Here is a 13,156-nt window from a genome sequence, read left to right on the forward strand (position 1 = left end):
GAAGTTTCCGCTACTTAGAGATAAAGGTGATGACTGTGGGAGCTTTTAGATGTCTGTGTCTTTCCTCTCTGTATCGAGTTTATGTAAACAGAGTACCGAACACGTCTTCTATGGTGAATTAAAAGGTGACTTTTTAGCCCAGTTATTTTAATTTCCAAAGTAATAAGTTAAAGCTCGAACTGCAGTGTGCTCCTCAGGCTTGAGTGAGTCACCTGGCTGTGACGGGCCGTCTGCACTTTGTGATGTTTAGTGGTAACCCTGGTTCTGTCTCTGAGATGCCAATACAATCCCTACAGTTGTCACTGTCAGAGATATCTCTGACATTGCCAAAATGTCCTCATTTCCCCTGTGGAGCCAAATTGTCCCCACTGAAGACCATTATATAACCCTTGTTCTCTCCATTCGCGAAATTAAGACTTACCTAAAAATATTTCTCCGTTGGTGGGGGGGATATAACTGTGTTGAAGAAGCTGTGTGAAGAGAATATGTATTGTGAAAGTTGTGCTTTGTGAATTTTTTAGTAGTGAACTTTAAATTTTATTTATTTGCCTGATTCTTTTTTTTTTTTTTCTTTTGGTTTTTCGAGACAGGGTTTCTCTGTGGCTTTGGAGCCTGTGCTGGGATTAAAGGCGTGCGCCAACATCGCCCGGCCTTTGCCTGGTTCTTATAGAAATTATAATCGCTGTTGCCTAAGACAAAGAATAAACGATTTGGTATAGCCAGTTACTGCTTTCTTTAGCTGTGACTATGCAGTTCATATTAGCTTTCTGTTTCTTTCTAGGTTTGTTGTTGTTGAGACAGGGTTTCATTGTAGCTCAGATTAGCCTTGAACTTGTTACACAGCTGAGGATGACCTTGAGTTTCAGGTCCTCCCGCCTCTATTGCCCAAGTGTTGGGGTTGCAGGTGCATGCCACCATAGCCAGCTTCTGTGGTGCTAGGAATCAAACCCAGTGTGTCATGCATGCTAGGCAAGTGCTCTGCCAACTGAGCCATAGCTCCAGCTCTAGCTTTTTAAGTTAAGAATTAGTAGGCATTTAAATTTTTATATATTTTATTTAATTTTTTAATTTTATGTGTATGAGTGTTTGCCAGAATGTATGCCTATGTAACATATGTGTGAGGTGACCACAGAAGCTAAAAAGAAGGTGTTGGATCCCCCATAAACTGAAGTTACAGACAGTTTTGAGCCCTCATGTAGATGTTGGGAATTGAACCCAAGTCCTCTGGAAGAGCATCAATTGCCCTTAACTACAGAGCCTCCTCTCTGGCCTCAGTAAGGCATTTTATTTGCTGCCACACCATTATTCTCTACTGCTGTACCTTTCACTGGGTAGCTCTTAGTTAGGCATCAGATAGAACAATGTTAGTGAGGATAGGCTTCTTAACATTACTTTCATTCTGTCAGTCCCCTACTTGAAAATATATTTCTTCCTTTGCTGTGGGATAGACTTCTTGTTTTAGATCCATTTTTAAGATGCTCAGTGGTCTGGTATAGAACTGCCGTTTCAGCCTTTCCTAAAACTCCCAAGTGGATCCCTTGAGCACGCCTTAGAACCGCGCAGGGATTCCCGTGTTTGTTTTTGATTACACCCACTGAAATAAATGCTCTGCCTCGCTCCTGTCCTCCTCGGAATCCCTCTCTTTAACCTCAGCCTGTGTCTGGCCTCATAATTCTCTTCAGTCACTCCCAGACCTGTGTATGTTATTACTTTCTCAAAATCATTTATTGGAGGTTACTTTAATAAAATGTCCTTGTTTTATTGCTCAGGATTTTCTATTCCAAGTTATACAAACCTAACTTGAAAAGCGCTTAAGAAGAAAGAGCTGGCTTTCCTTTCGTTATGATGGCCTCGTTCTTAGGAAGTCCTTTTCTTGTGGGACCGAGGACAACCGCAGGCAGTTAGCTAAGCTGGAGGAAAGGGCATGAGCTTGCAGGCATCCCCCCAGTCACTCTGTTTAGCTCAGCTCGGATGGCATGTCCATTCCTGAAACTGAGCCAATTTCAGACCACAGAGATGATGAGCCTGGTTCTGAGCTATGTTTTCCCCTGTGAGAAACATGATGTCACTTGATCTGCAGATTAGTAGACTTATCAGCTTCAGCTGGAGAAGAGCAGTCTTCAAAATAAAGTACATGCCGTGGGTCGGACTGCACCACTTCTTGTTAGTTTTTGGGGATCACTGAATCTGCCTTCTTGTTTCCCTTCACAAGGTTTTCTCTGCAGGGATAGGGATACAGCTCATTTGTTAGAGGGCTTGCATGGCAAACATGAAGCCCCGTGCTTAGCCACAGCACTACACACACACAAAAGTGTGTGGTCATCCGTGTTAAAATTGTACTGAATGCTTCTATATTGTATAATTGTATACCATCGTCTATGCTCAGCTGATAGGCACATGTTTGTCAAGAGGTTGGTTACCAAGCGTTCTTAGAATGAAAATGTGAGCTCTATGGTATAGAACTGGTATCTGGTAGATGTTAGTGCTTCTGAAGTTGTTTTGAGGCTTGAGAATTAGTTTTTTAATGTAAATTGCACAAGCAGTATTGGCCTATATTGTGAATTTTTAAACGAAATCTTTTGCTTACTGCCGTTCAATTCATTTTGTCAAATGCTTTAATAGAAAATTTTTTATCTTACAGATGGATATAAAGCTGAAAGAGCAAGTTGTCATTTTAGACGAAGCTCATAACATTGAAGAGTGTGCTCGGGAGTCAGCAAGCTACAGTGTGACAGAGGTTCAGCTTCGGTTTGCCCGGGATGAGCTGGACAGTTTGATCAACAGCAATATAAGGAAGAAAAACCACGAGCCCCTACGAGATGTGTGTTATAACCTCATTAAGTAAGAACTTTTGTCTCTCGGTGTATTTGCATTGTCTTTTTGTATTAAAGATATGCTTGATGTCGGGGTATCTTAAAGTTAGTAAACTTAGGGACCGAAGAGAGTGCTTGCTGTTCTTGTAGAGACTTGGTTTCAGTTCCCAGCATCCACACCTGACAGTTATAATTCCAGCTCCAGGGGATCTAATGCCCTCTTCTGATTTCCTTGGGGACCTGCACACATGTGGCATACATTTACACATACACATAAGTATAAAATTAAGTTAGTAAACTTTGACTAACCAGGCTTTCTGGGAAATGGGTTGTTCTTTATCAGTTTATCTCTTTTTCAAAAGACTAATGAAAGTTATTGACTTCTAAAAGCTAATAATTTCAAGAACCCATTTTTAATTCACTAAGATAATTAAATAACAAATTAAGATTTAAAAAATCTGAGTCATAGTCTTTCATTTTAGATTTATTTTATCTATGTGTATGAGTGTTTTGGTTGCATGTATTATGTAAGTATACCACATGAATGCCTAATCTAAACATATTTAGTAAAAACTACCTTTCATCCCATCCCTTATTTGTTTAGTCCTTGTTCTCCTAAACAAGGTTCTTCAGGGTGTGTGTGTGTGTGTGTCAATGAATGAGTCAATATAAATAAATTCTCTTGCTTCTCATTTTTTCCCAAATGATGGCATATTATACCTGGTGTTTATTGCATTTGACTTTTTATTTGACGGTCTATTTTTCTACCTTGGGATATGAAAAAGTGATAGCCCAGAGTAGTTTTCACTTAAGATCTCTCTCAATATGAAAGAAACCAAACATCTTTAAGTCAACTTCTAGGTTCCTTTTGTATTAACTACTTATTGAAAATTTTCTCGGTCTTTGCTGTGATTCTCTCACTGGTGTATAGAAGCTCGTTGTTTAATAGGGAATCAGCCTTCTGTGTACAGTAAGAGTTGTAAATCCCCTTCCTTGCTCTTTGTGCTACCCGCTTATGTCTTCCTTTGTGATGTGTGTGTATACGAATATATATTAAATGTTACTTGTTTGTCTCTCTGTGTGTGGTGTGTGTATTGGGGGTACATGGGGAGGTCAGAAGATAACTCCGTAGAGTCGGTTCTGTCTTTCCACCTCTCCACGGGTTCCAGGGATAGAACTCGGACCGTCCTTATTTCATCATCAGGTGACGAGCCACTTCATCAGTCTTGCTTGCCTTCTTCGTAGTAGCTTCTCCAGGTAGGATTTTGTCATTTCTATTTCACAGCGTAATTTGTAGTCCACAGTTGATTCTCTTATTTTCATTTACATTCTTCATCCATCCTGGTGCCGCTGTTCTTGTCAAGGCACCAGTGATCTGCCACCAAGTCCAATGGCTGTTTTTCTGTCATCTTGACATCTCAGCAAGGTTGGATGTTATTGATGGTCAGCCTCTTGAAAGGCGTTTTTAAACTCTTTATTATTACTGCTATTATTGTGTGTGTATTTGATGTATATGTATGCATGTCACGGTAGTGTATATGAGAAAGTCGGAGGACAATTTTGGGGAGTTGGTTTTCTCATTTTATTGTGGGTTTTGCAGGTCAAACTCAAGCCATTAGGCTTTCATAGCCAGTGCTTCATGCTTTCATTCATTTGTTTCATTACATTAAAAATGTAATTTGTGTGTGCGATTGTGTGTGTGTACTTGTGGCAGGACACACAATCTGTAGTGTGTGTCTCACAGGGCAATCTGTAGGAGTCAGTTCTCTCCACCATGTGAGCTTGAGCTTCAGGGATTGGACTCACATCACTAGCTTCGGTAGCAAACACCTTACCCATTGAGCATCTTGTCATCCCTGAAAAGCATTTTTGCCTTCGCTTCTGTGAGGGCTCTGGTTTTCTTCTTACAGTCCATTCTTCCTCAGTGTTTTTGATATCTACTTGTTGGAATGCCTGAGGACCTGGTCCTGGGGCCTGATTTCTTTCCTGGCTCTGTGTTCAGCTCAGTCATGTAACCTAGTGACACAGCCTAGAGCAGGACTTCTTAAAGACTTTGCAAACAGCACCCTTTTCTGTCCAATAAATCATGAAGAAATATTTTAAAACTGTTCTTTGATATTCATATAATTTTATTACTTTGTAAAGACAAAAGCAAATTTGTGTACTAATAAGGTGGATATGTTTGTTAGCTAAATATTTGATACTGTAAGATACAGAACATCTTCAGCTTTTAAAAATTACTACATTTTGTGTTTGTGTGTAGATCAGAGAACAATTTTCAGGAGTCTGTTCTCTCCTTCTACCATGTAGGTTCTGGGACTTGAACTCAGGTCATTGGGCTTGGTCGCAACTAAGCCATGTATCGTCAACATTTTTCAGAGTTGATTTATAGTTGATTTTATAATCATCTGTGAGGAACACTGTTTCACATGTGTATGTAGTGCTGAATATCCAGTTCCTCAGTTCCGTCTAGTTCCTCAAATGGCAGAAATGTATTTAACAGCATTTCAGAAGCTGGAAATTGTGTCCTACTCCCAAGCCAAAATTCACTGCAGATTTGTCATGAAACTCAAGGAAGTAACTCAAACGGGACTTTTAAAAATCACGCATTTAACACAATAAGATCCAAATACTTACATGTTAATAAATAAAGGTAGAAAAATACTAAAGATGTTTGTTTTCCTTAATTAAACTATTATGTTTCTGAATCTTTTAAAAGTGCAGGGGCTGGAGAGATGGTTCAGCGGTTAAGAGCACTGACTGCTCTTCTAGAGGACCCGAGTTCAATTCCCAGCAACCACATGGCAGCTGCCAGTTCCAGGGGATCTGACACCCTCACACAGAGTATATACAGGCAAAACATCAGCGCACATTAAATAAATAAATCTTTCTTTTTTTTAAAAAAGTGCAGTAAAAGCACTACAGTCTTTAACGTATAGTGCTCTTGACTCTGAGATGTTTCACGGTGATACTGATAGGTTTGCCTTTATATGTCACTTGCCCTTTTTCCTTTGCAGCTCTTAATATTCTTTCTTTATTCTGTATGTTTAGTGTTTTGAGTGTTATGTGGTGAGGAGACTTTTTTTTTTTTTTTGGTCCCATCTATTTAGTGTTTTGTGAGCTCCTCGTATTTTCATAGACATGTTCTTCTTTAGGTTGGGAAAGTTTAATTCTATAATTTTGTTGGATATATTTTCTATATCTTTGACTGTTTCTGTTATTCTTAGGTTTGGTCTTTTCATGGTGTCCCAAATTTCCTGGATATTTTGTGTTAAGAATTTGTTGGATTAACATTTTCTTTGACCGATGAGTCTATTTCCTCTATCATATCTTTAATGCCTGAGATTCTGTCTTACACCTCTTCTATTCTGTTGTTTAGGCTTGCGTTTGTAGCTCCTGATCCTTTTACAGATTTCCCTCAGTTTGTGTTTTCTTTATTGCCTCTATTTCAGTTTCTAAGCCTTGAACCATTTCTTTAACCTGCTTTGCTTTCTTTTTCTTGGTTTTCTTTAAGGGATTTGTTGATTTCTTCCAAATTTTTGTTTGTCTTTTCCTCCTCCTCCTCCTCCTCCTCCATTTTTTAAAGAAAAATGTGTAGCCTAGGCTGGCCTTGAACTTGCGATCCTCCTGCCTCTGACTCCTTCAGCAAATCCTACTGGCATGTGACACCACAACCGGCTTCCTCTGTTTCTTTAAGGGAAATTTTCATTTCCTTTTTAAGGGCCTTAATCATTTTCATAAAGTTATTTTAAAGGTTGTTTTCTTCTGTTTCATCTGAGTAGGTATATTTAGGTCTTGCTGTTGTAGAACCATTGGTTCTGGTGGTGCTGTATTACTCTTATGTTGTTGAGTGTCTTCTTACTCTGTTGTCACCCATCTCTTCCTCCAATCGGAACAAGTGGAGCCTATGTTTCAGGTGGTCCCTTTTTCTCCAGTTGTTGTAGTTGGGGACTGTGGCTCCACTGAAGCTCCTTAAGATATATAAGCAAGGCAGAACCTTCGGTGATTGTTCCTCCAGGTGCCTACGGGCCCAAGACTCAGATAGCCACTCCTCCAAAACCTAATTTTCTTTTTTTTTTTTTTAAAAAGATTTTTATTTATTTATTATGTACACAACATTCTGCCTCCATGTATGCGTGCAGGCCAGAAGAAGATGCCAGATCTCATTACAGATGGTTGTGAGCCACCATGTGGTTGCTGGGAATTGAACTCAGGTCCTCTGGAAGAACAGTCAATGCTCTTAACCACTGAACCATCTCTCCAGCCCAAAACCCAAATTTCTTGTCCTTGCACTAAACGATCTGATTCTAGTTTATCCCTGTAACGCTGTTTGTACCATTACATCTTATTGCCCATTGTGATGACCAAACTGATTTTCTTTCAGGCCCTCAGAGGAGCAAAATTTGTTAGCTTTGCACCAACTATCCCTTCTGCTTTGAAGCATCTTTTTTTTATTATCCTCCTGGGGACTGTCCATGTTTCTGCTTCCAGTTGTTAGAAATTCGGATTAAAGTAGCTACCAACTGGTGATTAGCTTTATTTTTGTGTAAATCACTACTTCCTCCTGTGGTGTTGGGAATTGATCCTGAGGCCTGTTGGGTGCTAAGCAAGCACTCTACCTTTGAGTTATATCTTTTGCCCTGGTATTTCCTTTCTTATGTATTTGTTTCTGTGTCTGCTGTTTCTGACTCCCTTTAGTAGTCATTTAATTTCCATGAGAATAAAGATTTTCTTTACTTTGTCTACTGCCTTAACTTCTACTTGTATCTTTGGTATAAAAATGGCATTCAAGCAGATATTAAGTGAGTGTACATTTGAATAAATTTATTTATGCATTTTCAGGTATTTCTTGTGTTGTTACTATACAGCATAAATATTTGTCTTGCATTTATTTTTATGTGGTGTGATATGAACACCTCATGCCTGGGTGTTGGATGTAAGTGTAGCAGTGAGACTCTGCAAAGTCTCACCCTTCTTTCCTAATAAAATTGCCTACGCTTATGCAAGTGCTTATTTTACAGTGAGAAATGTGCATTTTGGAGGTGTGTTATTCCTTGCGTGTTTCCTAACAGCTTCAAAGAATGTATACAGACCCATAGATGACAATAATAATTTTGCAGTTCTGCCATCTAGAGATGACAGTGGCTGACAGACTGTTTGTGTGTTTTATTCCAGTTGGTTAGAAACAAACTCTGAGCATCTTGTGGAAAGGGACTATGAGTCGTCTTGTAAAATATGGAGTGGAAATGAAATGCTCTTAAATTTGTACAAAATGGGCATCACCAGTGCCACTTTCCCCATTTTGCAGGTAAGGTCCTCCCCGTGGCATTCATTTAGTCAACGGTATGTCATTTAAAGACAAAACAGACTGTAACATCCAGGAAAATGGTCAGAATTTAAAACTAACAGCTTAAAAGTTGTCTAAAAATTTTCTTATCTAAATCTGATAATCATTTAGTGATAACATAAATAAATTATTATTTAGTTTGGAAAAATAAGACTTTAAAGGAGTAATTCTTAGTCACAGCTAAAAGAAGTCAGTATTTTTAGGTTGTGAATATTTTGCGTCAATTATAATACTTAAAGTTTCAGAAACTAAAAAGCTCCTATTTTTGTACTGAAACAGATTGGAAGTTCATGGAGAGGTGGTTAAACCTTTAGGAACCTCATTATGAGTATTACTTTTGCACATTCTTCAGGATAGAGGTTCTATACTTTTATCATCACCTCAAGACTCTGACTCCCCTTTAGCAGGAAGGATAACAATATTTTGTTCTTTTTCTTCTTGTTGTTCCTATTTAATTATCTAAATTAATAGACTTTATTTTTTTAAGAGCAGTTTCAAATATAAAGAAAATTTGAATGGAAAGCTCAGAATTCTCATTATATTCTCATCCTCACCACCTCCCCCAACAAAGACACACCAGTCTTGCCCATTGAGAATAGAGTCATGGAATATACTTGCTACAATTGATGAATCAACATTAATGTGTTACAAAGTCCACAGATGTCCTGGCAAGTCACCTCCATGTTGTATAGTTCAACTACTGTAGTGATATTTCATTTGTATTTTAATAAATAAATCTTGCCTGAAGATGAGAGAGTAAAACAGCCCCACGGGTCAGCCTTACAAACCAGGAAATGGTGACATACTATTAATTCGAGAAGTCACACTAGTTTGCCATAGAAACCAGGAGTTAGTGGTACACACCTTTAATCCCAGCCCTAGAGAGTAATATAAGATGGGAGGAGACAGCTCTCAGACACAGTCTCATTCTGAGAATTCAGGAGGCAGGGTCCACATTTCGGACTGAGAAAACCAGTGGCTGGCTGTTTTGTTTTTGTTTTTCTGACCTTCAGGTTGAACCCCAGTATCTGTCTCTGGGTTTTTATTAATTGTGCTCCAAACTGGGTTTTGCCTACTCATCCACCATTATGGCATCATGCAGAACATATCCACTGTCCCAAAACATCCTCTGTATCCCACCTCTTCATACCTCTGCTGTACCATTTGACAAAACCTAGGCAAGCACTAATCTCTGATTCCATAGTCTTGTCTTTTCTAAAAGGCCATGCAATTGGAATCATACTGTATGTGGTCTTTCTTGTAGCAACATGTGGTTAAGTTCCTCCCACGTAGAGTGTGTGTGATGCACAGACCCGGGCCTGGGATTCCTAACTTTTCATGCCTTGATGCCTTCCCTTCTTTTCATCACGAAAACATTCCACTGCCTGTGTGTACCACAGTTTGTTTATCTGTTCACAGGCGAGGAACATTGGTGGTTCCCAATTTGGGGCAATCATGAATTGTTATAAATGTAGATCCTTGTGTTTTTCTGTGGATATGGCTTTTTCTCTCAAGAAATGCTTGGAAGAATAATGTTTGAGTTCTATGGTAAGAGTACTTTTAACTTCAAAAAAACATCTGCTTGTGTTTCCATGGATTCCTGTTGCTTCACCTTTTCATCTGCATTTGAAGTTCCAGGACAAGCCACTAAGCTTGGCTTCTCTTTGGTCTTTTAATTTATAATTCCCCAAGACAGGATATTTAGTTTCTTTTTATCTATTCACTTGGCATCTAAGTTCTTTGGTCTTAGGGTTTGTGTTGCTGTGATCAAACACCATGACCAAAAGCAGCTTGAGTAGAAAGGATTTATTTGGCTTACATATCCTGATTACACAGTTCATTGAGGGAAGTGGAGGCAGGAACCTGAAGGCAGAGCTGAAGCAGAGACTGGAGAAATACTGCTTATTGACTTCCTTCTCGTGGCTTACTCGGTCCGCTTCCTTACACTGTGGGACCACCTGCCCCGAGCTGGTCCTGGTAGGGAGCTGGGCCCACCCACGTCCACCCGCGTCAGTCACTAGTCTGAAATACACTTGCAGACCAGCAGCCCAATGCAGGCATTTTCTCAGTTAAGATCCCTCCTTTCAGATATGTCTAGCTTGTGTTGAGTCGACAAAGAACAACCAGCGCATTTGCTGAGGTTTTCTTGTATCCTTTGCTCACTGTTTAATTTTTGTTGTACTTTAGGAGGTTTTCATGTATTTTGAATACAAATGCTTCATTGGATAAGTGTTTATAGTTATATTTTCCCAGTCTGACTTGCTTTTTCATCTCATTGACAGCAACTTACACAGAGCAGAAGATTTTTATTTTAATGACGCTTATCTTTCCTTTTATTTCCCTCTCATGAGCTATGTATTGGGTTTTATATCTAAAAACTCAACACAAACTCCACAGTCATCTAGATTTGCTCCTGTTTTTTGGAAGTTTTGTTTTCCAGTTTACTTTGGGTGATTTTTTGATTTATTTTTGTGGAACCTGTAAGGTCTGTCTAGTTAGTGTGAACTGCAGTTAGTCTGTCCGTGACTACGTATGGAAGGGGTTCCCTTCTCCTCGGTTATCTCTCTTTCTTGGCTGGAGATAGTTGGTTGTATCCTTGAGGGTTATTTCTAGGGTTTCTGTTGTGCCCAGTATCTGAAAATACGACATTGTCTTTGTATTACGGAGGGTAGTGCCAGCTCTCTGTCCCTCTCCAATATTGTGTGGGCTGTTCTAGAATTCTTGCCTGTCCATATAAATTTTAGAATTAGTTTACCACTGTCCACAAACTCACTGGGGTTTGTCTCTGATTGCATTGAGTCTATAAGTCAATCTGAGCAGAAACTGATATCTTAACAATATTCTATTTTCTTGGTGTAGGGTAAGGTCTGTGTTTAATAGACTAAACCCAGGAGAGGGATGTGGAAAGGTTTCTTTTTTGTTGTTTTTGTAATGAGAGTTTGCCTCTCTGTGTGTGTGTGTGTGTGTGTGTGTGTGTGTGTGTGTGTGTGTGCATCATGTGCATGCCTGGTGCCTCGGGGGTGAGAAGAAGGCATCGTGTCCCTCTTCACCCGAAGTTACAGACAACTGTGAGCTGCCATGAGTGCTGGGAACTGAACCTGGGTCATCCAGAGGAGCAGCCGGTGTTAACCACTGAGCCATCCTTCCAGCCGTGGCCCTTTTGTTTTTAAATAAGACTAAATAATATTGTATATTTTGTTTTTCTCTTGTGGAGACAAGGTCTTAATTAAGCAACATAATCTGGCCTTGAGCTTGCTAGATGCCCAGTGATGGCCCTGAGCCCTCACTTCCTGCCTTTACCTCCCAGTGGTATGAGTGCAAGCATGTGCTGCCACATCCAGTGTGTGTGTGTGCTTTATTTTATATTTCCTTCATTCCATTATTCATAACCGTATTCTTACTTTTTCTCCTGGGAAGATTTGTAGACTGAGGGATTCTTTCTTGGGGCAAGAGTCAACTAGCTGATAGTCACCTGTGCTTACTCTTCAAGGCATCTGTTCTTGGATTTTTATTTTCTTATTTTACTGTTTCCTTAAATTATTTAAATTTTGCTTCTCAGGCCTGAGGTATGTCTCAGTAGAGTCCCTGCCTAATTTTTTTGTTTGTTTGGTTTTGTTGTTTTTGTTTTTCAAGACAGGGTTTCTCTGTAGAACAGTCCTGGCTGTCCTGGATCAAGACCAGGCTGGCCTTGAACTCACAGATATCTGCCTGCTTCTGTGAAGACTTTGCAAACTCTGTTTTAGAGAAAGGGCTTCGTCTTAAGCCATATAATGATCGGGGGCCTGATCTCAGCTCCAGAAACGTGCTGAGATAGCGGAATTTGAGCGGATACCCTGAAAATAGCCAATTAAGGAGCTAGGGAGCAGGGCCATAAAATGTAATGAGGTCCAGATATTCCTAAGAGGCATCCTGCCCTTGAAGATACCTTGTCAGTTATTAATAGCTCTTTGTTAAGTTTTTAGCGCCCAAAAACTGACCAATGGTTTCACAAACTACCTTACCCTATGCCCTCCTTACCCAATCCCTAGATGACAGGACATGAATTCCCCTGATTACGGCATTTCCCCTTTAAAAGTTCTCTCCTAAAAAAAAAAAAAAAAAAAAGTTCTCTCCTCCCCAGGCTCCCTGCCACCCTTCCCTCACCCACCTCACTGGGGTGCTGGTAAGTGGTGTTCCAGACTTGGGTTTGTTAAACAAAGACCCTCATGTAATTTGCATTGGAAATTACATGATTAGTAATTTGGGCATAACACTTCTACCTCCCAAATGCTGGGATTAAAGGCGTGTAACACCATGCCTGGCCCTTCCTAGTATTCTTGAATACTTGGATTCATTCACCAAAACAACAGGAACAAAAATAGATATTAATACAATTTGTTTATCACGTGATAGTCTCATTACCTGAGTTCTTGCGTATATAATTCAGGCATTCAGGGAAACATAAACTCTATTAAAAGTCAATTGGAGCCGGGCGGTGGTGGCGCACACCTTTAATCCCAGCACTCGGGAGGCAGAGGCAGGCAGATCTCTGTGAGTTTGAGACCAGCCTGGTCTACAGAGCTAGTTCCAGGACAGGCTCCAAAGCCACAGAGAAACCCTGTCTCGAAAAACCAAATAAATAAATAAAAGTCAATTGGATTTTTTTTTAGTTTAGTTCATTGCTTTTGAAAAGTACTAAATAGCACACCAGCTGAAGAAGTTATCCTCCTAAGTGTCTTTACTGAAACATCCTATTATTAAAGTGCCATTGATTCAGAGGAGTGTTTGCTAACATGGAAATCCAAACTCCATTGCTGGTTTCAGGTTGTAGGTCAGTTATTGAGTGAAGGTCTGGTATGCACGAAGCCCGAGAGTTTCATCCTAGCCACTGTGACAGGTAAAGAGGCAAAAGTAGAAGTGCAAACCGACCTGCGTGTTTGCGGTCATGTGTATTTATACTTTGCAAAGGATTTTCCCTCTGTCGCCCTTTCTACCCCTTCATGAATAACATGGTAAT

The 13,156-nt window shown here is 39.8% G+C and overlaps 1 protein-coding gene across 1 annotated transcript in view; it reads left to right on the forward strand.

Annotated features, from left to right (window-relative positions):
- Brip1 (BRCA1 interacting helicase 1) overlaps positions 1 to 13,156 on the forward strand; it is a 110,231-nt gene that overhangs the window by 43,699 nt on the left and 53,376 nt on the right. The window contains 2 exon segments of the mRNA XM_050119516.1: positions 2,642 to 2,841; positions 7,989 to 8,121. Coding sequence (XP_049975473.1) covers positions 2,642 to 2,841; positions 7,989 to 8,121 — 333 coding nt within the window.

This window comes from Alexandromys fortis, unplaced genomic scaffold (genome assembly GCF_014885135.2).
Source record: "Alexandromys fortis isolate MF-2015 unplaced genomic scaffold, M_Fortis_MF-2015_v1.1 scaffold_173, whole genome shotgun sequence".
Classification (NCBI taxonomy): domain Eukaryota; kingdom Metazoa; phylum Chordata; class Mammalia; order Rodentia; family Cricetidae; genus Alexandromys; species Alexandromys fortis.